General features: G+C 41.1%; 1 protein-coding gene across 1 annotated transcript in view; it reads right to left on the bottom strand.

Moving 5' to 3' along the window:
* Window positions 1–24032, bottom strand: part of MX1 (MX dynamin like GTPase 1) — a 109352-nt gene that overhangs the window by 55586 nt on the left and 29734 nt on the right. Inside the window, exons 3-6 of the mRNA XM_033942024.1 lie at window positions 21088–21225; window positions 12075–12229; window positions 8617–8755; window positions 1405–1603 (exon numbers count right to left, since the gene is read on the bottom strand). Of these exons, the coding sequence (XP_033797915.1) occupies window positions 1405–1603; window positions 8617–8755; window positions 12075–12229; window positions 21088–21225 (631 nt within the window). The remainder of the gene's footprint in view (window positions 1–1404; window positions 1604–8616; window positions 8756–12074; window positions 12230–21087; window positions 21226–24032) is intronic.

Genomic DNA, 24032 nt, shown 5'->3' with positions numbered 1-24032 from the left:
ACTAAATCTAGCATGTGTTGTTTCCATGTTGATCCGGATTGAAAACTGTTAACCTGGTAGCACTATAGAAATAATAAATAGTAGTAGTAACCTGTGTGCATGTTAAAAACCCATCTGGAGAACCCCACACAGATAAGTCATTCCCTTCCCTCCCATTGCATATTAAGGATACAATAGCCTTGGGGGATTTTTTGGCTACATGGAGTTTCCAAACACACCAGCAGGTGTCATCATAGGCATAATACAATCGGCTAACTGCATGCATTCAGCAATTTCTGAGGGCTATACTGAAGAGGGTCCATGAGCATAGTCTACACAACCGACACCTACTACTTCTACTCTCTCGCAAACAAACAGACTTAAGGAGCAATTATTTGCATTGTGAGAGGAATATTTAATGTATAGTGCCAGAAAAATTGAAAGTGTGCACTATTTACAGTGAAAAGGGCATGTGATCTGCCAAGTTATATTGGCATGCCTTATTCCTTAACCCAAAAAATACCAAAATGTGAGCCAATCAAATATATACTAGATCCAACAAAAATAATTCACTCAATGAAAATGCATAGCATCAAATTTAAATGATGTAATCATCACTTAGGGGTCCTTTTACAAAGGTGTGCTAACCGATTAGCACACACTAATTCGATTAGCGCACATTAATCGGTTAGCGCACCTTAGTAAAAGAGGGGGTAAGTGTATAGCCCTTGATGGAGACTGCCCTATTTTTGTTGGCTGGGCTGAGAACATAATTAAGCTCTGATATTCCTTGCTAGGGTGAATGATAAAACCTTTAAGTGTTGTTTGAGTTTTAAAAAGGTTTGGAGATGTTCCTAGAAGAAATGCCCATAAACCAATATTAAGGTGGACTTGGAAAATTCCCTGTGGATTAACAGCATGAAATCTATCTATGTTATGGGATACTGCCAGATACTTGTGACCTTGGAAACAGGATACTGGGTTGAACCAGTATGACCGTCCTTATGTTCTTCTGTGCCTTCTGGGGTTGGTTCATATTGATTTAGGTTTGTTTTATTTTTTATTTTCTAGTGTATTGCTCATTTTATTGTGTTTACAGTATATGTCATTACAGTATTACTATTTTCTTTTGTGTTTTATTAGTTTTCATCATGTACCCCGCTTTGGTGATATAGGGCTCCTTTTACGAAGCCGCGTTAGCGGTTTAATGCATGTGATAGCGTGCGCTAATTTGCCGGCCGTGCTAGCTGCTACTGCCTCCTCTTGAGCAGGCGGTAGTTTTTTGGCTAATGCAGGGGTTAATGCACGCTAAAAAGTTGCGTGTGATAAAGCCGCTTCGTAAAAGGAGCCCATAATGTTTTGTCAGTGAGAGGAAGGTTTGGTCTATATAACTATTTCTAAATAAATGCCCACTATTCATACTACCTGAAATGTTTATGTTTTTTGAAGAACTCCTCCTCTTCTTGTACTGCATCTTTCAGTGACAAATTGTCATGGATGGCCTGTTGCCCACGGCACTTCACAATCATGTAGCCCTTGTTCAATGAAATCTTAGAGTTTCTCATTGTCTCCAAAATTAAATTTTCTGATCCACCATCTACCAAATCAGGTTTTGTCAGGATGCCTGTGAAATAACGCAGATAAAAATTAGTGCAATATAAAGCTGCTTTAATTGTTTTGAAATTCATAGTATATTTTGTATTTGAAATACTGTTTTCAGGAGCTTCTTAGACATAAGGGTTTGCTTCTCATAAAGCAGAGCTAGAGCTCTTTGAAGGGGAGAGGTTGGCTTTTGAATTCAAATTGCATTTGGAGTAAAGGTGCCACTAAATCATTGCTTATTTGACTCATATCCTGAAGAGCTAGAGTTCCTGTATTGATTAGGCCTTTTTGAATTTTGTAAAATATCCATGGCTATTTTTAATCTGCTTTGAATGTTTTATTGTTTATAGTCTCACACCCAGGAATTTCAAATTCTTGTGTATATATATTCTAGTTGAAGAGAGCAGACTTTCCATTTCTGCAAAGCTCCTCATTTGCATAGATGGAGAACATGTGCTGAAATCTTTTTCTGGGAGGAGGTTGATAGTTTCCGCTGAGATTTGAATACAATTTACTAGAATTAGGATAATTTGTTTGCTTTATAATTTCAACCTTTTTCTGAGTAAACTGAGGTTTTTTTTCTAGTTCTATAAGAGCTCTGCAACTGAAGCTTTTTTTTTTAGTTTATTTAAATTTTTTATTTTTCAAAATAAATATACAAAGTATACAAATAATTATTATAAATATGCAAATATACAAAAGATAACTTAAACATGAAACAGACTAGTTGTACGTATCACAGTTAATAAGCGGGAAGATAGTATTATTTATAAGTCAATACAACTAGTGTCTCATGTCAACCAAATCCAGCAGGACCAGTACATATAATTTCAGCTGAGAGTATACGTGAAAAGAATAGAAGAGAGTTCCCAATGAAAATCATGCTGAGCATCCCAAGCAACTTAATTAACTGACTCTAAGGGCTCCTTTTACAAAGCCGCGCTAGCGGTTTAACGCACGTAATAGCGCACGCTAAACTGCCGGCCGCACTAGCTGCTACCGCCTCCTCTTGAGCAGGCGGTAGTTTTTTGGCCAGCACTGGGGTTAGCGCGCAATGAAAAGTCACGTGTGTTAGACCCGCTAGCGTGGCTTTGTAAAAGGAGCCCTAAATATATTTTATAAATATTACATTGGTATTACATTGAAATAATTTTATGTCAATGGTCCAAGTCACAATAAAGTTGAACAGGTCTCCATACTTTGAGAAAAGAACTAAGAGAATGATGTTTTTCAGCTATTACACTTTCAAATTTGTTGGTTATGCATACAGTGTTCCACCATACAATGCATTCTACCTTAGATAAGTCCTTCCAACAGTGCAAGATGTTTTTAATAGCCAAGAATAATAAGATGTTAAGTAAACGAGCATTGGGTTCGGGCATAGAATATGTGAGACCATGGATTCAAACAGGGATTGGACGGATTCCTGAGGGATAGGGGGATCGTGGGATACTGAGAGAGGTGCTGAGATGTAACACAGGTATAGAAAGCTAACCAGGGGTCGCGGCCTGCTCTGGTCGTGCATGTGCAAGACCGGAGGGTTAGGACTTCGATGGGAAGATAGAACTCAATGGGAAACCAAGGTGGCAAGGGGGCCCCTTCTGGTGACTCAGACAGGCCGTGACCTGTTCGGGCCGCCGCGGGAGCGGACTGCCGGGCAGGATGGACCTATGGTCTGACCCGGCGGAGGCACTGCTTATGTTCTTATGTTCTTAAGATGTAAGGGTTCATTAATATTTAGAATGGTGGATATGGTGCTCCAGACTTTATCCCAATACAATTTAAGTTCAAATATTTTTATTGAATTTTTAGTAAAATAGAACAGAACATATAAAACAGACATGGATAGAGGTGTTTGGTTACTATTCCAATACAATTTAATATGTGAGCATTGGTATAACATGTGCGGCAATGTACCTTCGAATTTTCCACAGGACCAGCATAGATTGGAGCCTTCTTTGGAAAATTTAGCGAGTTTGTGGCGTCCAGTGGGATCGATGTAATAGAAAGTATATTGATTGAAGGACTGGAGCCGATCTAATAGATTTGAATACTCTGGTCCACACTTTCTGCCAAAGCTCATCATCAGCAGAAATGTCTAAACCCGGATGCCATGCACTCATCATTAGTGATATAGACACAGGTGAAGTTTGTCTCAATAAAGTGTACCATTTAGAGGCAACACCTTTAAGAGGAGCTATAGTAATAATATTTTGAAGGAGATCAGGTATTGGTTTCAATTTTAGAAGTTCCGGAATTGAAGCACACACAACGAGTTTTAGTTGAAGCTAATTAATATATAGATTGGCTGGTAGATTAGATTTATCACACACTACTTCAAAAGCCAACCATCGATTATTACATAAAAGATTTTTAAGTGCACAGTTCGTCCAATTCACCCCATCACCTATCAAGCCTGCTTTCTAATCTAAGTATATAAACTATAACATAACATAACTTTATTCTTCTATATCGCCATAATCAGACAACTTCTAGGCGGTTCACACCAAAAAGAGCTGGACAATCAGCAAATTACAATGTGCAAATTATAATGTGGTAGGACTATCTGAGAGTGCTTTTCACTTGCAGACTTTGCACCAATTTTCAGAAAAGTGTGTGTATACTTTCAATCAGAAACCTGCATTCAGGAATTTTTTTTCCTGTCTTCTATTTTATTTATTGGGATTTATTTACTGCCTTTATGAAGAGATTCACTCAAGGCAGTTTACATTGAACAGTAGTCAGGTACTCTAAGCATTTTCTCTATCTGTCCCAGTGGGCTCACAATCTAACTATGGTACCTGGGGCAATGGAAGGTTAAGTGACTTGCCCAAGGAACAGCACTGAGATCAAATCCATGATCTCAGGGTGCTGAGGAAGCAGGTCTAACCACTAGGTCATTCTCTAAGAATGTAGGGAAAAAAGCAAAAACAAATATGTATATCTATCTAGAACCAGAGTGAAAGCCAGCAGTCAGGTGTGCATGGATAGTATTAAAATAGGGAAATTAGATCAGGAGTCTTTAATGGGAGACTCCAAATTATCCCTGTCAACTGCTAAGCACCTTATAGATACAAATAAAAAGCACAATTTGAAATGTCTATAAATTCTAGTGAGTGTACATAGCACTAATATGAACAGCTGGTTATAATAGGTATCTCAGAGACCTGTTGGTAGAGGATAACCAATGATAAATTGTATTACTAGGGTATAAATTATAGTGCAGTGATAGGGTGGATCAAATTTGTACAGGTGGTGAGGGCGGGGGAGTGGCTCTATATATTACAAAAGGAATTGAATCTAAAACAATAAAAATTCATCATGAAACAGTCAGCAACATGAAATCCTCATGGGTAGAAATCCCGTGTGTGACAGAAAGAGAATCCAGGTAGGGCTAAACTATTACTTGTAGGCCATAATGAACAGATAGACAATGAAATGTTGACAGAAATTAGGGAAGCCAGTAAATTTGGCAACACTATAATAATGGGTAAATTAAATTTCCAATCATACACGTAAGGGAAAGAACTTTAAAAAAAAAAAAAAAAAAAAATCTAAGAAAAAACCCAAGTACCATAGTTAGATTGTGAGCCTGCTGGTATAGACAGGGTGAAATACTTAGAGTACCTGAAAGTAAACTGGTACTGTAATTAGATTGGGAGCCCACCTGGACAGATAGGGAGAGAGTACCTGAATGTAAATCATTTTGAATAGAAGCAGTATATAAGAAATATACGGAGAGGGTGGTGGATGTCTGGAATGCGCTTCCGAGAGAGATGATGGAGAGGAAAACGGTAGCAGAGTTCAAAAAGGCATGGGATGAACACAGAGGATCTAGAATCAGAAAATATTAGTAAATGGTGATGAACTAAGGCCAGTACTGGGCAGATTTGCACTGTTTGTGTCTGTATATACCCTTTAATATGTCACAGCTGAAACCACTCTATCTCATTGTTAAGCCACTCTGGTATTAAAGCGGACGTAATTTAGGAGAATTGCTGCATTACAAACACAGAAGTTATAACAACAGTGGGGGTGGTTTTCATGTGCCTTGCGGCCACTGTGTATATTGTCAATATGTCCTGATGGAAGATAGTTTAGATATTCCTTTTTCTAACAGTAAGAAGTTTGCCCTTAGGACAAATACGAATTGGAATTCTAGGGCAGTGATATACTGCATCAAGTGCCCGTGTGAAAAATGTTATATTGGCCACTTCAAAAGAATGATAAAACAACGCATTACAGAACATTTGAGTAATAGCAGATGTGACCGCTTGCAAGCTCCTTTGGTTTCTCATTGGCATCCATGCGGCCATAAAATTGAAGAATTAAGATACAATGTTCTGTTGTATGTAGAAAATTACTCTGCCGATGTAACGCAGTATTTACTTCATAAAGAGCAGCGCTTTATTTTTAATTGGAGCACTTTAATACCAGAGGGGCTTAACAACGAAATAGATTGGTTTCAGCTGTGACATATTAAAGGGTAGTCTCCATGTTTAGTGGTGATAGGGTTCTTGCTAGTTTCAGCCTCGTCATATTGTCATTAACTTTTTAGCCTATGATATTCACTCAGCAGATGACATATTCTTACTGGGTTGCGATATAGAGGCAGAAATGACATTTTGTAGCCAGTTACTTATTGTTATGGACCTTTGGTCCTGGTCTGTATGCTTATTCTGTCAACGAAGCTGATATAAGGTTTTTATTATTGTATTTAGATTGTGACAAGTAGTAACTTAGCATAACATAACAATCAGCTTGTAAATCGCAGGACCGTAAAGTTCTATGCGGTTAACAAAAGATTACAAATAATGTATACATTTAAGTGAATTAAAAATTATGAACCAAGACAATAAAAATAAAGTTGAGCAAAACAAATTAATAAGATATAATATCCATGGACATAGAAATTAGTCATCCAAATATTTAGAAAACAAATATGTCTTAGCTGACATCATTTTGTGAATGGATAAACAAATACACATTTAGTATTTACTTTTGATAGCATTTATATTTTTCTTTTATATCTCCCTCTTCTGAAGAAGCAGTCATTAGTGAAACCGAGTCAGGAGGGAGACTCGTTTATCGCAGCTTCAGGACTGTGTACATCGGTTCCATGTATATAGGTAATGGAGGCTGTTCTGGTTTGGACCAACAGACATTGCTCCCGCCAGTTACATTCAGCTAATTAATTTGTTATTTGACTAATAATCTCATTGATGATGATTTATCATTTGATACATTGGCTGCAGGGATAACAGGTCCTATTGAACAATCTTATCTGTTCATATTATTTGGTCACTTTTGGTTGTGGTCTGAGCACTTTTACACATTATATTATCCTCTATAATAAAACCCTTAGCACACATGCACACTTGAAACTCCATGCCGTCATGCCTCTGCATGCGCAGTAGAATAATCTCGCCTTTAGCTGATTTTCTGCATTCTGCTCCGCTTGCCGACGCCAGCTGACTTCCTGCCTTCTGCGGGCAATACGCTGCTTGGACTCCTTTTCTTCTAACCCCCGGGCCAGCAGTGGCAGCTGGCTTTAGTTTATCTTTAGCCACAGTTTCATCAAGCAGCCATGGGGCCTTTGCTAGGCCGGCCCACTTAGATGATGCATGGCGGGCTGGCCTAGCAAAAGCCCTGAGGCTGCTTGATGAAACCGTGGCTAAAGCTAAACTAAAGCTAGCGGATGCTGGAGAGGGGGAGCAGGGAAGGGAGAAGGGGTATTACTTGGCAGGGGGGAGGTAAAAGGAAGGGAGAAGGGCTACTGCTGGGCAGGGGGAGCAGGGAAGGGGTACTGCTGGACATGGGAGGTAAAAGGAAGGGAGAAGAGGTGCTGCTGGACAGGGGAGAAGGGATACTCCTGGACAGGGGGGGAGGTAAAAGGAAGGGAGAAGAGGTGCTGCTGGACCTGGCAGAAAAGGAGGAAAAGGAAAGGTGCTACACACTGGAGGTGAGGGTGAGATGGTGCATGGGGAGATAGCATGTTGGATTGGGGGGTGAGAAAGAAGGATGCCACTGAGGGAAGAGGCAATGACAGAGAGAGAAAGTGTGCTGGAGGCAAAAAGTGTTGGACGTGGAGAGGGTGATATGGATGGGGAGGGCAGAAGGGAGGGAAGGAGAAATGTTACACTGGGGAAGGGGGAGAGGGCAGAGAGTGAAAAGTTGGACTCATGGAGGGAGGGAGAGATAGATGTTGGTTGGGGGAGGGAAGGAGAACCAGAGGAGAAGCATGCAGGAGACCCTGGAAACATAGTTAAAAGCACAGAAAAATAAAGTCGCCAGACAACAAAGGTAGGGAAAATGATTTTATTTCCCATATAGTGATTGAAATGTGTCAGTTTTGAGAAAGGAAAGATGTTAAACTAACTGTGAGGGTCGTAGAAAAAATAGTTAATGTCTTATTAAAGAAATTACAATTTTGCATGAGGTAAAAACTCTTATTCTAGCACCCGTTAATGTAACGGGCTTAAAGACTAGTTTATAAGTTAACTGTGATATAGTTAGGAATTATTTGAATCATATCACAGGTAATTTACATTATTATTCCTTCTTATTTTAAAAGCTTTAAAGTTTATAGTTTCCAAATCTTACAAAACTGTTCCTAAAGACTATTTAATGATGGAGAAAAAAGAAACTTTCAGTTTCCATACGATCTGGCACATTAGCACAAGCACATGACCTATGATTGAATGCACCCCTACTGATAATGCTAGTTTGTCAGATGGTAGGAAGAGTGAAGGTTTTGATCATCTTTTTTTCTCTATCATTAAATATTTTTCAGAACAATTTTCCAAGATTTGGTAACTGTAGATTAAGGGGCTCATAATTGAAATGAAAATACTTCTAAAAATCCAACTAAATCGGTAAAAAGAAAGGTCATCCAAGTATACTTTCCCTTTCTAAAATCGCTGGTTTGTATACATATATCGGCCTCATGCAGCCAATCCTAAAATCACTCTCATAGATAAAGAAAATGTAATAAAGACACAGACAGCAGACGACTTCATTTATACTTTAGCTTACCAAGAGTTCTTTTCCCATTCGGATCCACCTCATGAGCTATAGCCAATGCCTCTATGGTCGCTATATCCACATTACATGGAGCCACTACTAAAATGATAGTCTCTTGCTTTTCAATGTAGTTTTGAATTAGTTTCTTGATCTGTAGTAAAAGAACAAAGCAGAGTACAAAAAAGAATATAGGAATAGATGACTACAGTGGTGTAGTAAGGGGTGCAAGGGTGCAGACCACCCTAAGGTGCTGTCTTGGAGGGGGTGCAGCAACCTCTCCTCCTCTTTACCCCCCTCCCCCCATCCTTCCCTGCATCTCCTCTACTGCACACAGGCCTTCCCACCCCTTCCCACAAAGTGCCTCTAACTCTTTGCTGGTACGAGCTGCTGCTCCAACCAGGAAGTGACATCAGAGGGAGAGCAGAGGCAAAGTTAAAGAGATATTGGGGGGGGGGGGGGGGGGAGGGGGTGGAGCAGGGGAAGAGTGCTACTGCCCCGGGCAACTCCAACCCTTGCTACACCACGGGAAGACTACTATATATCAAAGAAAGAGTGAAGTTTCCTAGCAAGACTTGCCATCTACATGCAATTATATGGCCACCTATGTTCCCTCTAAGTGGAATGCTTGAGCAATCGCTCATACATTTTACATGATTATTACTTGGTTGCTCACACAAATACTTATCTGACCCAATTTTCAAACAAAATTATACTATAAAAAATTAATTAACTAAATCAATTACCATATGTGTGATTTATTTTTTTTAGTGCTATATACAGAAAAGCATTGCTAATACTGGGATAAAAAAGTGTTGGTTTATAGAATTTGTCGCTCATACAAAAAATTTTGCAAGCATCCAGCCTTTCTTTAGAGAGAGCATTGATGATCACTATTAAAAAAAAATAACTAATAGAAAAGGGCCCATCAAAAATGAAAGGCTGATGTGGCTCACTGAATGCCTAAAGCAACCATCACTACTGCTACTGCTTTTTTCTGACCTGAGCCACAAAGAAAGCCTACTGCAAGCACCATACAAGATCTGCAGACCTACTGCCATCCAACACTGCTGAATAGTTAACAGGCACATAGGACCAGGGGTGCCCCCAAACAAACATGAACACAATTTGAATTATATTTTATATTAGTCTTTAAGCCCGTTATATTAACGGGTGCTAGAATAGATGTCTGTCTGTCTGTCTTTCTTTCTGTCTGTGCCTCTCCCTGGCCCCCTGTCTGTCTGTCTTTCTCTCTTTCTCTCTCTCTCTCCTTGGTCGCTGCTGTCTGCCCTTTTTTCTTTGTCTCTCTTTGGCCACTGGCTGGCTGGCTATCTTTCTGGCCCCCTGTCTGTTTGTCTTTCTTTCTTTCTATCTCTCTCCCTGGCCCCCTGCCACCAAGAACTTCCAAGGCCTTGATGTTTAAACTATAATTTGTGTCTGTAGTTTAACTATTCCTTGGCCTCCTCCAGAGATGGAATAAAGGGATAGAGGGGTATGAAATCTGTTCATGTAGTTATTCAGAGAAAACAGAACTATGGTTGATGTTTGGAATGCCCTCCCAGGGGAGGTGGTAAAGATGAAAATGGTAACAGAATTCAAAAATGCATGGGATATATATATATATAAAGAAAAGCGTGGAACCAAACAAGCTTAGCAGTGATTGGACAGCAATACTAGTAATTAAGAAGCAAAGCTAATGCTGGGAAGACTTCTATGATCTGTGCCCTGATCACAGCTGGACAGTGCATGGCATACTTCTTTGGTCTGTGCCTCAATCATGGCTGGAGAGATTTGGAAGGGCTGGAGTAGGGCTTCGATAACAGCTTCAGTAGTTAGAGAACAAGGTTAGAGCTGACAGACTTCTACGGTCTGTGCCCTGAAAATGGCAAAGAGAAATTAAGATCCTTTTCCTCCATTCAACTGCTGTGTAAAAGAGCTGACAAGCTGGCACTCAGTAAACCTCCATTATTTGCTATGGGAACTTCGAGGGTGGTTTGTAAAACATTTTAAAAACTAATTTTTCAATTTCTGAGGGTAGGGTTCAGGTCCCCCCACCCCTCCAGGCACCAAATCACTATTTTTTGTTTTTGGATTTTGTTTATTTTTGCTGTTTTTTGGCATGAATTTGCAAGTGGTGGCCATCTTGGATTTTTATCAATCTTTTTTTCAGAGTTTTATTTCTGCATCAAAACCTAGGTCCATCCTTACTTGGACGATTGGTTGATCCGGGCTCCATCTCGACAGGAGTGTGAAAGGGCAATGCAGATGGTGGTATCTCTGTTACAGGCCTTACAATACAATACAACTTCTTATATCTCGCAAATTTCAAAATGGAATCATTGCAATTTACAGCAAGATGAGTTACATTTGTGATATAGCGTTATTGATAGGTGAGTTCAATATTGCCATGTCATTTTAAGGGTGGCAGTCTGTGGGATGAAGAGAGCTGGGAAGAGTTGTGTCAGTTGGGGGAAGAGATATGTCTTTAATCTTTTCCGACGCCATTTTTGATCTGCTAAGGGCAGGTCGAGCTGTTCACACCTGAACACAGACCCCTGAAAAAGCCAAAATTGGTGAAACGGGTCCCGTTGGGCCATTTGTTCATGTTAAACAACAAGCGACCAGCTTTAAGATAAGTGTCACAGTTTTATATATAATTTCTGCACGTATTTAAGTGCGGGTGTTTCAAGAGTGCTTTAGAGATCATTAGCAAAAAAATATATATGAAAACCCGATGAAAGATAAACTGCAAACCTGCATTCAGCTGTTTCAATGTGATCATTGAACAGTGCAGGACTCTGAGGTTTCATATCATCAAAAAAATATTACTCTACACTGATTGTTTTAATCAAATGTCACAAGTCTGATTTTTGGGTTACTTTAATCTTTTCCTGAACAGGCAATGTGTAGGTAATCATCGCAGATGGGCAGGCAGGAAGACTGTACCAGATATGTAGTCCTAGGAACCCAAAGGTGGAGTTAAACATCCTTTTCTGACGTACTCCTTGAGAGGATGGATGTAAATGTTATCTAAAATTGCTGCATGGTCCTTGAATTAAGAAAGGTGTGTGAGACCGGAATGCCACTGCCATTGGAATGCCACTGCAGGAAGGTGAGGGGAAGGGAGGAAGGTGGGCAGAAGGGGAAGAGATGCTTGGACCGCACGGGGTCAAGTGAAGTCCCAAAAATATTGGAGGTGCTCGGGCATCTACAACACCCACAGAGCTGGTGCCACATATGACCCTATTGGTTGGTTTGTTTGATCTCATTTGGGATACAGTTTGTGGACAACTGCTGGAACTGCTTCACAGTGTAAGGTCACAGAGCTTCTCATAAACCTGCTACACACAATTATTTATACAGTATAGATCATTTCCATTGTGGAGGTCTGTTAGGTGTTTGAAAGCAATTCTTTGTTAATCTATTACTTATAATACGATCTCTACTTATACATTGTCTGACCTCTGTCTCACCTGAGTTCCAATGTTCTCAGGCTGATTCCCTACAGCCACTCTTACTATCCCAGGCAAGTCAATCAGTGTCAAATCTGGAACATCTGGGGAGATGATTTCCAAGCTTATTACATTTTCACAGATTCTACCTTCTTCACCAGCTATGGCATTTTGAGCTAGAATAATAAAACAAAAAAGATAAAGCAAACAAACACAACTATTAAAAACTCACAATAGGAACTTCAAGCAGACTAAGACAGACAGAGGGCTGCAAACGTATCTATTATCAATCCTTTGACCACTCATTGATAAAGTAGTCTTAACTTAGCATCAAAATGTCACTATTGTTTAAATATTCTCTTGTGTGTTGAATGCTATTTATTGTATCTCTCGCAGACAAAACTTTTAATACAAATGTTAAATCTTCTGTAATCTTTTAGGTTCTGCTGTTAAGGTTGCCAGCTATCCCCCAATTTAGACCAGTGTTCCTGGCTCCCCAGGGGCGATATCCTGTCACTGATTCTAGCAAGAACTGATCAGCTCAAACCCTGACAGTTTCCTGTGACCCTGGGCAAGTCACTTAGGGCTAGATTCACTAAGTAAACCGATTGTGTACTGATCGGTTTGCGACCCCTTTGTGACCCGATTTTACTCCGGCCTGATTCGATTCTGATCCGTGCATGCAAATGAGGGGAACAGCATGCAAAGTAGGCAGGGACACGATTCACAAAACAAATTTTGCAAACCGACTGGGCAGGCCGATCAACCCAAGAAGCGACTGCTAGGGACCAGTCGCAAACGTCCTTTCTGACTCTCCAGCTCCATTGCCACTCTGCTTTCTGCCCTGCTCTCTGCATGCTCTGCTCTCTGTTGCCCCAACAATTATCTCTCTGCTCCAAATCTCTCCTGCCTGCTCTGCCCTGAATCTCTCCTGCCTACCTCCCCGAATCGCCGCCCTGCTCTCCCCCGAATCTCTCCTGCCTGCCACCCCGAATCGCTGCCCTGCTCTCCCCTGCCCTTTCCTGCACTGCGAACCTGTGGTTTTAACCCACGGTTTTAAAGCGGGTTAAAACCATGGGCTTGCTGGGCTAGTAAAGTAAAAAAAAAAAAAAAGTTGTGGCTCATATGGGTCTTAGATGCATGCGCAGACCATCTACAAATGGTCTGCGCATGCGTCGAGATCGCACACTAGTGATCTGTGCAGTCAGAGGGGGGTGTTCCTCCTCATTTAAATGTTTTTGTTTTGGAAATTCATCGGGCCTGCAGGGATTGGCCACGGATTGGCTACTCAATTGAGGTTAGTGAATCTAGCCCTTAATCCTCCACTGTCTCAGGTATATTAGATAGATTGTGAGCCCACCGGGACAGAGGGGAAATGCTTGAGGTACCTGTATGTAAACCACTTTGAGTGTAGTTGTAAAACTACAAAAAGGCAGTATACAAGTCCCAATCCTTTCCCTTACACCCTGCTCACCCCTTCCCCCCAAACGGTGCCAGTTTCACAATATAAGCCATGAGATTGGCCCCATGTGGCCCCACTCCTGCTGCTGGTGTGGAAAGTCAAGTGATATTTGTAGCGTGTGATTACTAAGGGAGGGTACTATAGCATTGGCACCAGTTTTTACGGTATTAAGCTGTTTTTACAGTAGCAAGCTGATTAATTGTAAATGGGGTAAATGCTTTAAAAATAAATACTGAAAAGTGCATAATAGAATGGATAGGAATGCTGCTGGTTAAATCAAGGCTGAGAGAATTAGGTGTAGGGACAGAGATGACCAACAATTGAGGGAGAGCTGTGGAAAAAACACTCCAGGGATAGTATGACATATGTATGTATTTATTTTATTTTAAAAATGTCTTCCCCGCCTATCTCCTAAGCGGGTTACAGTAGGAAACATACATATTCATAACTTACTCAAACATAGTAAAACAGATACATCCTATTCATTTCTTCCAAATATAAACATTAAAAATAGCATAACGCTAATAAAAGTTCACCCTGTATGAACTGTAAAATACATTTTTCTTCAAAACTAATAAAATGCTTTAATAAACAGGTAAGTTTTCAACTGTTTCTTAAAAGAGAGTTTCTCTCTACATAATCTTAAAAACCCTGGCAGAGAAGGAATATATTATTTCAGGAGCTGTTTTAGGTACAAAAGCGTCTCCCCATGGATCACCTGATGGACAATTGTCAAAATTTTGTATTCAATCCATGATTGAATTGGCAGCCAATGCAAACTCTTCAGCACTGGAGTGTTATGATCATTCCAGGCTACCCATGAGATCATACGGGCTGCCACATTCTGCACTATCTGTAATAGAGAGAGCCTTTTGGAGCTAGGGAAAGGACTGAGAATTGAGAGAGAAAGATGGCCAGAATATGAGGGAGGGGAAGAAGGAGAAAATAGAATGAGAAGCAAGGACTGAGAGTGAATCCTTGATAAAGAAGAATTTGTTTCAAGTTTATTAGGTGTTTTATAAACTCAAGATCCATGTTTATTTAAAATATTTGATTTGATTGCAAAATCCAAATCCAATGCAATTTACATTTAGTTAAAAATTAGGTTAAAAAAACAAAAAAAATTAGTACTATTAAGGTTATCTAAGCGGTTTTACAATCAGGTACTCAAGCATTTTCCCTATCTATCCCGGTGGGCTCACAATCTATTTAATGTACCTGGGGCTATGGAGGACTGAGTGATTTGCCTAGGGTCACAAGGAGCAGCACGGGGTTTGAACCTACAACCCCAGGGTGCTGAGACTGTAGCTCCAACCACCTTGCCATACACTCCTCAATATCCAGGATTTACTTCTATTGAAAGTAATGGAAGTAAAATCCAGATATCTCAATCCATCCTCCTTTTTCTGAAGCCATATGGTAACATTAAGAGTCCTTGGATTGTAGAGGGAAGGAATCGGGAAGGATGGAGGAGTAATAGGAAAAGAAGAGCGGAAAGGAAGAGATGTATCCCCAGAAAAGAACACAAGGAAAAAAAAAAACCCCAAACACATTAAAATATTCATGCTACAGGAAAAATAGAGAGAATGAAAAAAGAGCACTGAAACAAACAAACAAAAAAAGCTGAATAACTTGTACCCACTGGGGGACAGAAAGAGGGTGAAAACAAAAAACGTATAGAAAAAGAGGAAGAGATGCAGAGCTAGTATATTGAGCCAGAAACATTATAAAAATTATGTTATTTTCAGAAAAAGAAAATTAACTAACTTTGGTTTGTTTGGGGATTGGTTGGTTGTTGTGGGGGGTTTTTTGGGGGTGTTTTTTTTTTTTTTTTTAACTAATGATTAGCACAAGTTATCTGCCATAGGACCCATTTTATTCCTTTGGGCCCTTCTGAATTAGTATGTACTAAAGACCTATATAAAGAATCTGAGAACCCAGTCCAAAATATTATATTCTGCTTATGTTCTGTAAAATACTGAACTGGATAAGTTGATTTAGCTCTTTTATATCCAAGATAGAATAAATTACCCCACAAACATTTTCTGGTAATAAAATTTGAATAATGTTTTATTAGGTTTCAGAAAATTGAAAGTTACATTGTTTCCTATGGGGAACTGACCTGGATCTCTTGTTACTGATTTGGACAAACTAGGGCCTGCAGAATGCTTCCATCCATTACATAGTAGAAATCTATGTCCCAGATTAGTCTGCCTAAAATCTAGTCACCTTAACTGTATTGTCTTCTAACATGAACTGAGACTTCATTGTTTTTATTTATTTAATTTCCTAAATACCACCTACAAGTCTGAAAGCTATCAAAGTGGTATATATTCAGGTAAAGTGTTATAGGGGCACAGGGCCCTCCATTTTTGTCTCTGGCCTTTTCAATGCACTTACTCCACCAAAAAGTATATTATAGTTGGCCTCTAGCCAAGCTATCCAGAGTTCCTTTACTACTGGCAGTGAGACCCTTTGTCACTCAGTTCCTTTCTATAAAACCGGTAACCCTTGTACTGTACATTGAAACTTGGTGGGCCAAATATCTTGATTTCATGAGATCCTGCTTGAAGACATGCCAACCACAAAATTTCAAAGTGCATGTGGTTGTTGATAAGAGTGAAAAGAAAGGTTCTTGCTGCTTAGTTGGTTTTTTTTATAATTCTTTATTCATTTTTACAACTTACAACAAGTGTATAAGGAAATAACATTTAAACTTACAAACTTACAAATATCACTTGAATTTCTAATACAGTCATCTTAAATTAATGAAATTTATCCCCCCCACCCTTACCATATCATATGTAATCATGTATATCTTATAATGATTACTATAAGATATACTTGCTGCTTAGTTAATCTGAAGTGTTGCCATCAGTCATTGGTGGATATGAACCATGTGATGTTTTCAATGCCAATGAGATGGGCATGTACTGGCGTGCCATCTGTGATGGAACATTGGCTTTCAAACGCAGCGAAACAGTTGACTTCAAGGTGCCAAAGGAACAATTGACATTGCTGCTCAGTTGCAATATGGACAGTAGTGAAAAGCTTGAGCCACTAGTGATTGAGAAGAATAAAAATCTGCAGTGCTTCAAAAACATTAAACACCTGCCTGTTGAATATGAAAGCAACAAAAATGCATGGATGACAGCAACATTATGTATTGAATGGTTACAGAAGCTTGACAATCTGATGAGAAGGCGTAGGAGGCACATTGTAATGCTGTGCTGTGTGATAAATGCGCAGCACACAGCAATGACGTAAGAGCTTACAATCTAAACAGGCAAGACAGACAAACAGGATGTTCTATGGCAGGGGTATCAAACTTAATGACATTAAGGGGTTGAAATCCAAAACACAGTTGCGGGCTAGACCCCACCCCATAATAGTACTAATTATAACACAATTTTTTCCATTCATTTTTCATCTATACAGTACACAAACAATATAATCTTATTAACACATAATTGTTAACCACAAAATTAAACTACACAAAGTGCACTGTATGCTTCTTAACATTCATTCTTACCAGAACACAGATAACCCCTATGCAAATACGGGGCTAAAAACTAAAAGTATTAATATATAAAAAAGAAACCCTAAGATTCAAGACTCTGCATGCAGTACAACCCTCAGGAAAAAAGAAACAAATGTATTTGTTTCTGAGCAGTGGAAAATATAGATAGCAGATTAAAATTCTCAAAATTGACACAATTCAAACACTAAATTGAAAATAAAATCATTCCCCCTATCTTTGTTGTCTCTGTCCCTCACCACTGTGGCTGTACAGAATATTACTGGAGGCAGGACAGGCAGTGGCGTACCAAGGGGGGGGCGGGAGGGGCGGTCCGCCCCGGGTACCAAGCCCTGAGGGGGTGCTCCCGGTCCAGTTCCCCCCCCTGCGCCGGGTGTCGCGTCTGGAAACAGCCTGCAGCAAGATCGCGATGCCAGAGATCTTTGCCTGCTTCGACTGTTTCCTCCGCCACGGTCCTGCCCCTCCTCTGATGTCAGAGGAGGGGCGGGACCGCGGCGGAGGAAACAGCCGAAGCAGGCAAAGATCTCTGGCATCGCGCGATCTTGTTGCAGGCTGTTTCCTCAGGGCAGTAGCGTACCAAGGGGGGCGAGGGGGAGGTCCATCCCGGGTGCCGCCTTAGGGGGGGGGGGTGCACAGCTGGCCCGGTCCCTATCGCGCTCCTACCCTCCCAGCGAAAGCAGCATCGGCGCCATTATCGAAAAAGGTAATGGCGCCAGGCCTTGGAGCACCAAGGCAGACCGCTTCTCCCCCCTCCCAGCCGAAACCCCGCTGACCATCCTATCTCTCCTCCCCCAAGTGAACCTTTCCGACCCTCCCAGCGAAAGCAGCAAACCTCCCTCCAGTAGCGTCGGCTTTATCCTCCCTCTGCCGCATCACTGATGACGTCATCAGTAACGCGGCAGAGGGAGGAGAAAGCCGCGAAGGAGGTTTGCTGCTCTCGCTGGGAAGGTCGGAAAGGTTCACGGGGGGGGGGGAGATAGGAGGGTCAGCGGGGGTTCGGCTGGGAGGGGGGAGAAGCGGACTGCCTCGGTGCTCCATTACCTTCTTCGGGCAGCAGCAGCGTTTACAATTCGCTGCTGTTGCCGGCTTCAGGCCTTGTTCTCTGCCTGGTCCTGCCTACTTCCAGTTTTCATGAAGACAGGACCCGACAGAGAGGAAGGCCTGAAGCGGGCAACAGCAGTGAATTGTGAATGCTGCTGCTGCCCGATGAAGTTCAGGACATCGGGGAAGGAGCAGGAAGAAATCGGCTGCTGGCTTGGGGGTGAGGGTAGGGAAAGAATCGTGGAAGTGGAGAAATCGGCACGATGGCTTTGTGCGGGCTAGGGGGAGAGAGAAAGAAAGGAAAAAATAAAGAGGGGGGGGGGCAGGGGGAGAGAGAAAGAAAGGCAGAAAGAAAGAGGGGGACCAAGGGGAGAGAAAGAAAGGCAGAAATAAAGAGGGGGTCAAGGGGGAGAGAAAGAAAGGCAGAAAGAAAGAGGAGGGCCAGGGGGAGAGAGAAAGAAAGGCAGAAAGAAAGAGGGGGACCAAGGGGAGAGAAAGAAAGGCAGAAATAAAGAGGGGGGCCAGGAGGAGAGAGAAAGAAAGGCAGAAATAAAGAGGGGAGCCAGGGGGAGAGAGAAAGAAGAAGGACCAGAAGAAGGACCAGAGACTCATGAAATCACCAGACAAAAAAGTAGGAAAAATGATTTTATTTTCAACTTAGTGATCAAAATGTGTCCGTTTTGAAAATTTATATCTGCTGTCTATATTTTGCACTATGGCCCCCTTTTACTAAACCGCAATAGAGTTTTTTAGCGCAGGGAGCCTATGAGCGTCGAGAGCAGCGTGGGGCATTCAGCGCAGCTCCCTACGCTAAAAACCGCTATCGCAGTTTAGTAAAAAGGGAGGGGGAATATTTGTCTATTTTTGTATAGTTGTTACTGAGGTGACATTGCATAAAGTCATCTGCCTTGACCTCTTTGAAAACCCGCGGAATATAAATGATAATTAACATTTTCTCTGCGTACAGCGTGCTTTGTGTTTTTAAAATTTTATTGTTGGTAGATCATTTTGACTTGGCCACAAAGGTAAGGGGGAGGGAGGGAGGGGAACTGCTGAAAGACATCTAGTAATCCTTGCAGGCTTGACTGCAGGGAATTATTTTTGTAAAATCATGTTTTGTTATGTGACTGGCATTATCTAGACTTTAATTTCTATGAATGAATAGAATGAAAATGATATAAAATTACTTGCTTGTTTTTATGTGCGTGCGCTGAAGGAAAGTGGAGAGAGAGTGGGCTGAGGATGCTGAAGGGAAATGGGGAAGAGAGTGGGGAGAAGACGCTGATTTATAAATTGACAATTGTACAGAATATTGTTTCTTTTTATACTTTAATATAAACAATTCAAGGCTTGTGTGGATGGAATCAGGTGGTTTGCGGGGATGGGGACCGAGCTTACGGGGATTAGTCCAATAAAATGGTATTTTTTTATTTCTCGTTATTTGTTTTATTTTTATTTGTTAATTTATAAAGTGGTGATTGTTATGTATCAGGTTTTTCAAATTTACATCTACTGTCTTTATATTTTGCACTGTATTAGAGGACATGTGTTACTGTTTTTTGTGGTGTTGCATTGTATCCAGGGTCTGGTTTCTTGGCGGATCAGTTTAACTTTTGTCTACATATTTCTATTTTTAGTTTGTGATTATTCCATTTTGGGCGAGGGTGTATCTCTGTTCTGTGTGTTCTGAAAAAGACATAGTTTTCAGTTGGCATTGACTACAGGACCAATTGACTGTGCGGGATCTGGCTTGTTTAGTTTTACAATGTATGTGTTGGTGTTCTAGTGCTCACTGCAATGTTTAAGATGCAGCCTTTTCCTAGGTACACTCTTGTGGTGCGATATGTAGATTGGTACTAAAAATCATATTTTTCATATAGATGGGGGGGGTGTCAAAAAATGATGGGCCCCGGGTGCCACATACCCTAGGTACGCCACTGAGGACAGGTACTCATGCTCCTCCACCCCTGCACACATTGTACTGCTGGGCCAGACCAGTAGGGAGGTGTGGAGCAGGAGGAGGAAGTCAAGAGGGGAGGTTGAGCTGGAGGTGGAAATCAAGAGGGCAAGCCTACGGTTATAATCAGCGCCCCCTTCCCGCTGCCTTAATTTTCTCTTATGGTCTGGCTTTCTCCTCTTTTCAGCAGTAATTTAACAGTGCTGGCCAGTAATTTACAACGCTGGTGTGGTTGCATGTACCAGAAATGAATTGAACTGTGCCGGCCCCAGCAACACATCCCGGCTGGGGCCTGCACAGTTAAATTCATTTCTGGTGCAATGCCGGCACATGCAAGTTGACAACCACACCGGCGGTGTAAATTACTGGCCGGCACTGTTAAATTACTGCTGGGCCGGCACTGGGGTGCATCGCTGGGGCTGGCACAGTTAAATTCATGTCTGGTGTGCTGCCGGCACGCGCAAGTTGACAATCACGCTGGTGGTGTAAATTACTGGCCGGCAATGGGGTGTGTTGCTGGGGCCGGCACAGTTAAATTCATTTTTTGTTGTGTTGCCGACGTGCGCAAGCTGATGGTCACCGTGGCCCACGAGTGCTGTTGTTGCCATCAGGTGAGGGCCCAAAACAGAAAGCAAGGCAACATCTTGAAACCCTGTTTACTCCCCCCCCCTCCCCCCCAATGCCGGCCCTGAACCGTGGGCTGCATAAAACAGCCAGGCAGGCCACATTCGGCCCGCAGGCCTTGTGTTTGACACATGTGTTCCAAAGAGTAGAAGAATATCCTGAGTAGCAGGTTAAAAACCAGAGTTTAAATCCCACGTCTATTGCTGATATTCTTTAGTTTTGGGCAATTCATTTCATTCTGTAATATTTCAGGTATAACTTAGATTCTAATTCCCCTTGGGAAGAGAAATAACTATAGTACAGGTACTGAACTGTAACATACCTTGAGATCAGATATAGAAAAAAGCAAGCAATATAATCTAAAGTCCAGGGTTTATGGAGAACAGATACTGTAGATATAAATGACATTTACCTTTTATTATTTCATATTCCACCTCAGAGGAGCTTCTAAGAGTTCTTTTGACATCCTCGTAACTAATTTTTCCACTCCATTTCTGGCCATTTTTTGCTTTTTTCAATTTTAGCTCTAGGGGACATCTTGTAACAATGCCTGAAAAGAATAAATAATGAAAAAAGTTGATTATGTGTGCTAGAAAGCATGGGAAAAAATGTTTTCTATTTAGGAAGTTGATGTAACTCTATAAATTTATCTTACCTTACAGTTAAGGCCATTTCTAAGTTAGTAAGCTGGAATGTCAATTATAAGCTTGCAAAAACAAGAAGGATTTTACAGAGTTAAAGTTTTTCAAGAAGCTATGTATAAAAATCATATTACCAAAATCAGTTTGCCTAGTTGTTGAGAGGTGGTAAGGAGAAAGTGTGATTTTATTCTTCCACCTTTTTTTATTCTGTTATCTTATTGCAATCAGGCAACAGCTAAAAGACTGATGTACTTTATCTCATTGGACCCTTGTGCCCTTCAGCCCATGGCTGATCCAGGAGCTTGCTGAGGGGTAAATCAGTTTGAAGCGCTGAAGAGGAGAAACATCAACTTCTACGTGGAGTGGATGACTACTGGATCAGAGTCCGTTTGCATGCCACAACAGGACAGGGTTGATGGCTTAATATCCTATAAAGTTGGGCAGATAGATTGGTTGCTTGGTGGCGAAGTATGAATCAGACCAATTAGTGCTTGGTTACTTAAGTTTCCATTTTGTTTTAGTAGGAAAATTTGTTTTTCTAGGAAAAGAATTAATAGGTGTTCACTACTACTAATTATGTTTATATTTATGCTTATCGAGAGCTTCTATACTGCTACTAATAACTGGGGGGGTCAATTCAGAGTGGCTTACATGAGCTTCTGTAAAGGTGTTACCATACAGAGTTATAAAGAGCTTCTATGAAGCTCTATACTGAAATACAAGGAGCTCTGTGGTGATGTCACAATACAAAATTATTAGTACTAGCATGATTATGCTGTAATAAATCATCCCACTTAAGTTACTGGCACATTGATCATCCTACTTTTATGCACACATTTACCAAATCAATCGTCCTATGTACTGTATATACACATATAATCTAGGTTTGCTGTTGCAGCTAAATACATTATATTTATACACCTAAAGAGGTTGGCCATTTCAATAGAAACATAGAAACATGATGGCAGATAAAGAAAGGCCAATTGGCCCATCTAGTCTGCCCATCCCCAGTAACCATTATCTATTTCTCTCTCCAAGAGATCCCATGTGCCTATCCCAAGCTCTTTTGAATTCAGACACAATATTTCACTGGAAAAATATAAAGAGTAAAACTAGAAACCTCAATACATATAAGTATTATATTACTCGCCAGAGATGGGCTGTGGTCCCACAATAAACATTTAATGCAAAAAAGGTGGAGGAAAAGCCTCAAATTTTCATAAATATTAAGCAATCGCATATCAATAATGATTTAAAGCTGCTTAATTTCATATCATAGGCAAAAAACTCTACCACCACAAAAATGTAATTATCAATTGGGTACTACACCCATCACTATGCACAGGGAAAACAAAAAGTTTACTTAGCTGGGAACCATGGTCTGAAAATCGCTGTCACAGCCGCTGGAAATGCCTGGCCAGACTGATGAAAACCGTGGCGGTTACCAGATGAAAAGTCCAGAACCCATGCCCAAATCCATCCAACAAGTGCCTTGTTTCACCTCTCAAAGGCTTCCTTAAGAAATGTAATTCTGCTGGAAACTCTGCTACTCTCCCGTGCACACCGGCACAAGAACAGTCCATTGCTTAAAAAGAACCTCAAGATCCATTTCTGGGAGCAGTTCTGGGTCATGACGTCACATCAGCTGTCGATCATCCATAAAACGCCACCCGTTCTACCCGCTGATTCAGCCCCTTAGGCCATAATGTGTCAAGGAAAAAAATCCAGTGCTGTTCATGCTGGTTCAAAAGTCGCTTCACATTCCCCCTCCACAAGGTTACAGGGATATGCTCCAAAACGAAGCACACAAAATCATCAAAATTATTCTGTTCTTTAACACAATGGCGGGTTGGAATATCGATTTCTCTTTTATGGGCTATGTTTGACCGGTGTTCAAACAGCCTGGTCTTAAAACATCTAGATGTATAGCCGATGTAAGATAACTCACAGGGGCATGTCATCCCATACACCACTCCTCTGGTTTCACAAGATGTCAGGGAGCATAATTTGACAGCTCTTCTGCCTTGGACTTGTGCCATAATGCCTTCCTGCACAACATCACATGCCGTACACCTTCCACATTCTTTCCCTGGTGCTTTTGTATTTGATGTCTTTGAAGGAGGGTATCTGTAGTAAGGACTCTTGGCATGAACGCAGAGCACATAGGGGTGTATGGTTTTGTATTCTGGCTGCTAGGTATTGAGGTTCTCGGTTCTGAGAGAAGGACAAATTAACTGAAAAAAGAAATTGTCTGACAGCCTTTACTCGCCATATTTATGCTCCCAGTAAACTAAGGGGTAGATATTCAAAGAGAATTAAATGGCCAGAAGAGGTTCCTGGCCATTTAAATTGCTTGGTTAAGGCTAAATCTAATCTAATCTTCTATTTGTGTGTCGCTCATACCTATGAAGGCTCAAGGCGACTTAAGGAGAGGTGAGAGGGAAGAGGAAGGAGAGGGACAGGGGAGAGGAAGAAGAGGAGAAGATACAGGAGATTAAGTGTCGAACAGATGGGTTTTCAGTTTTCTCTGGAAGATGGTGTGGTTAGGTTCAGTTCTGGTCGTTTCTGTAGTGCCATTCCATGTTTTTACTCCTAGAAAGGTAATCATGGAGTGGAAAACTCGTTTATAGTGAAGGTTTTTTGTGGAAGAGAGATTTAGTAATATCCTGTTGAGGGTTCTGCGAGAAGTAGGCCATGCCATTGAGAAGAGCTGGAT

This window comes from Geotrypetes seraphini, chromosome 4 (assembly GCF_902459505.1).
Source record: "Geotrypetes seraphini chromosome 4, aGeoSer1.1, whole genome shotgun sequence".
Classification (NCBI taxonomy): Eukaryota; Metazoa; Chordata; class Amphibia; order Gymnophiona; family Dermophiidae; genus Geotrypetes; species Geotrypetes seraphini.
Note: the sequence above shows the minus strand (reverse complement) of the source record. Positions and strands in the feature narration are given on the sequence as shown.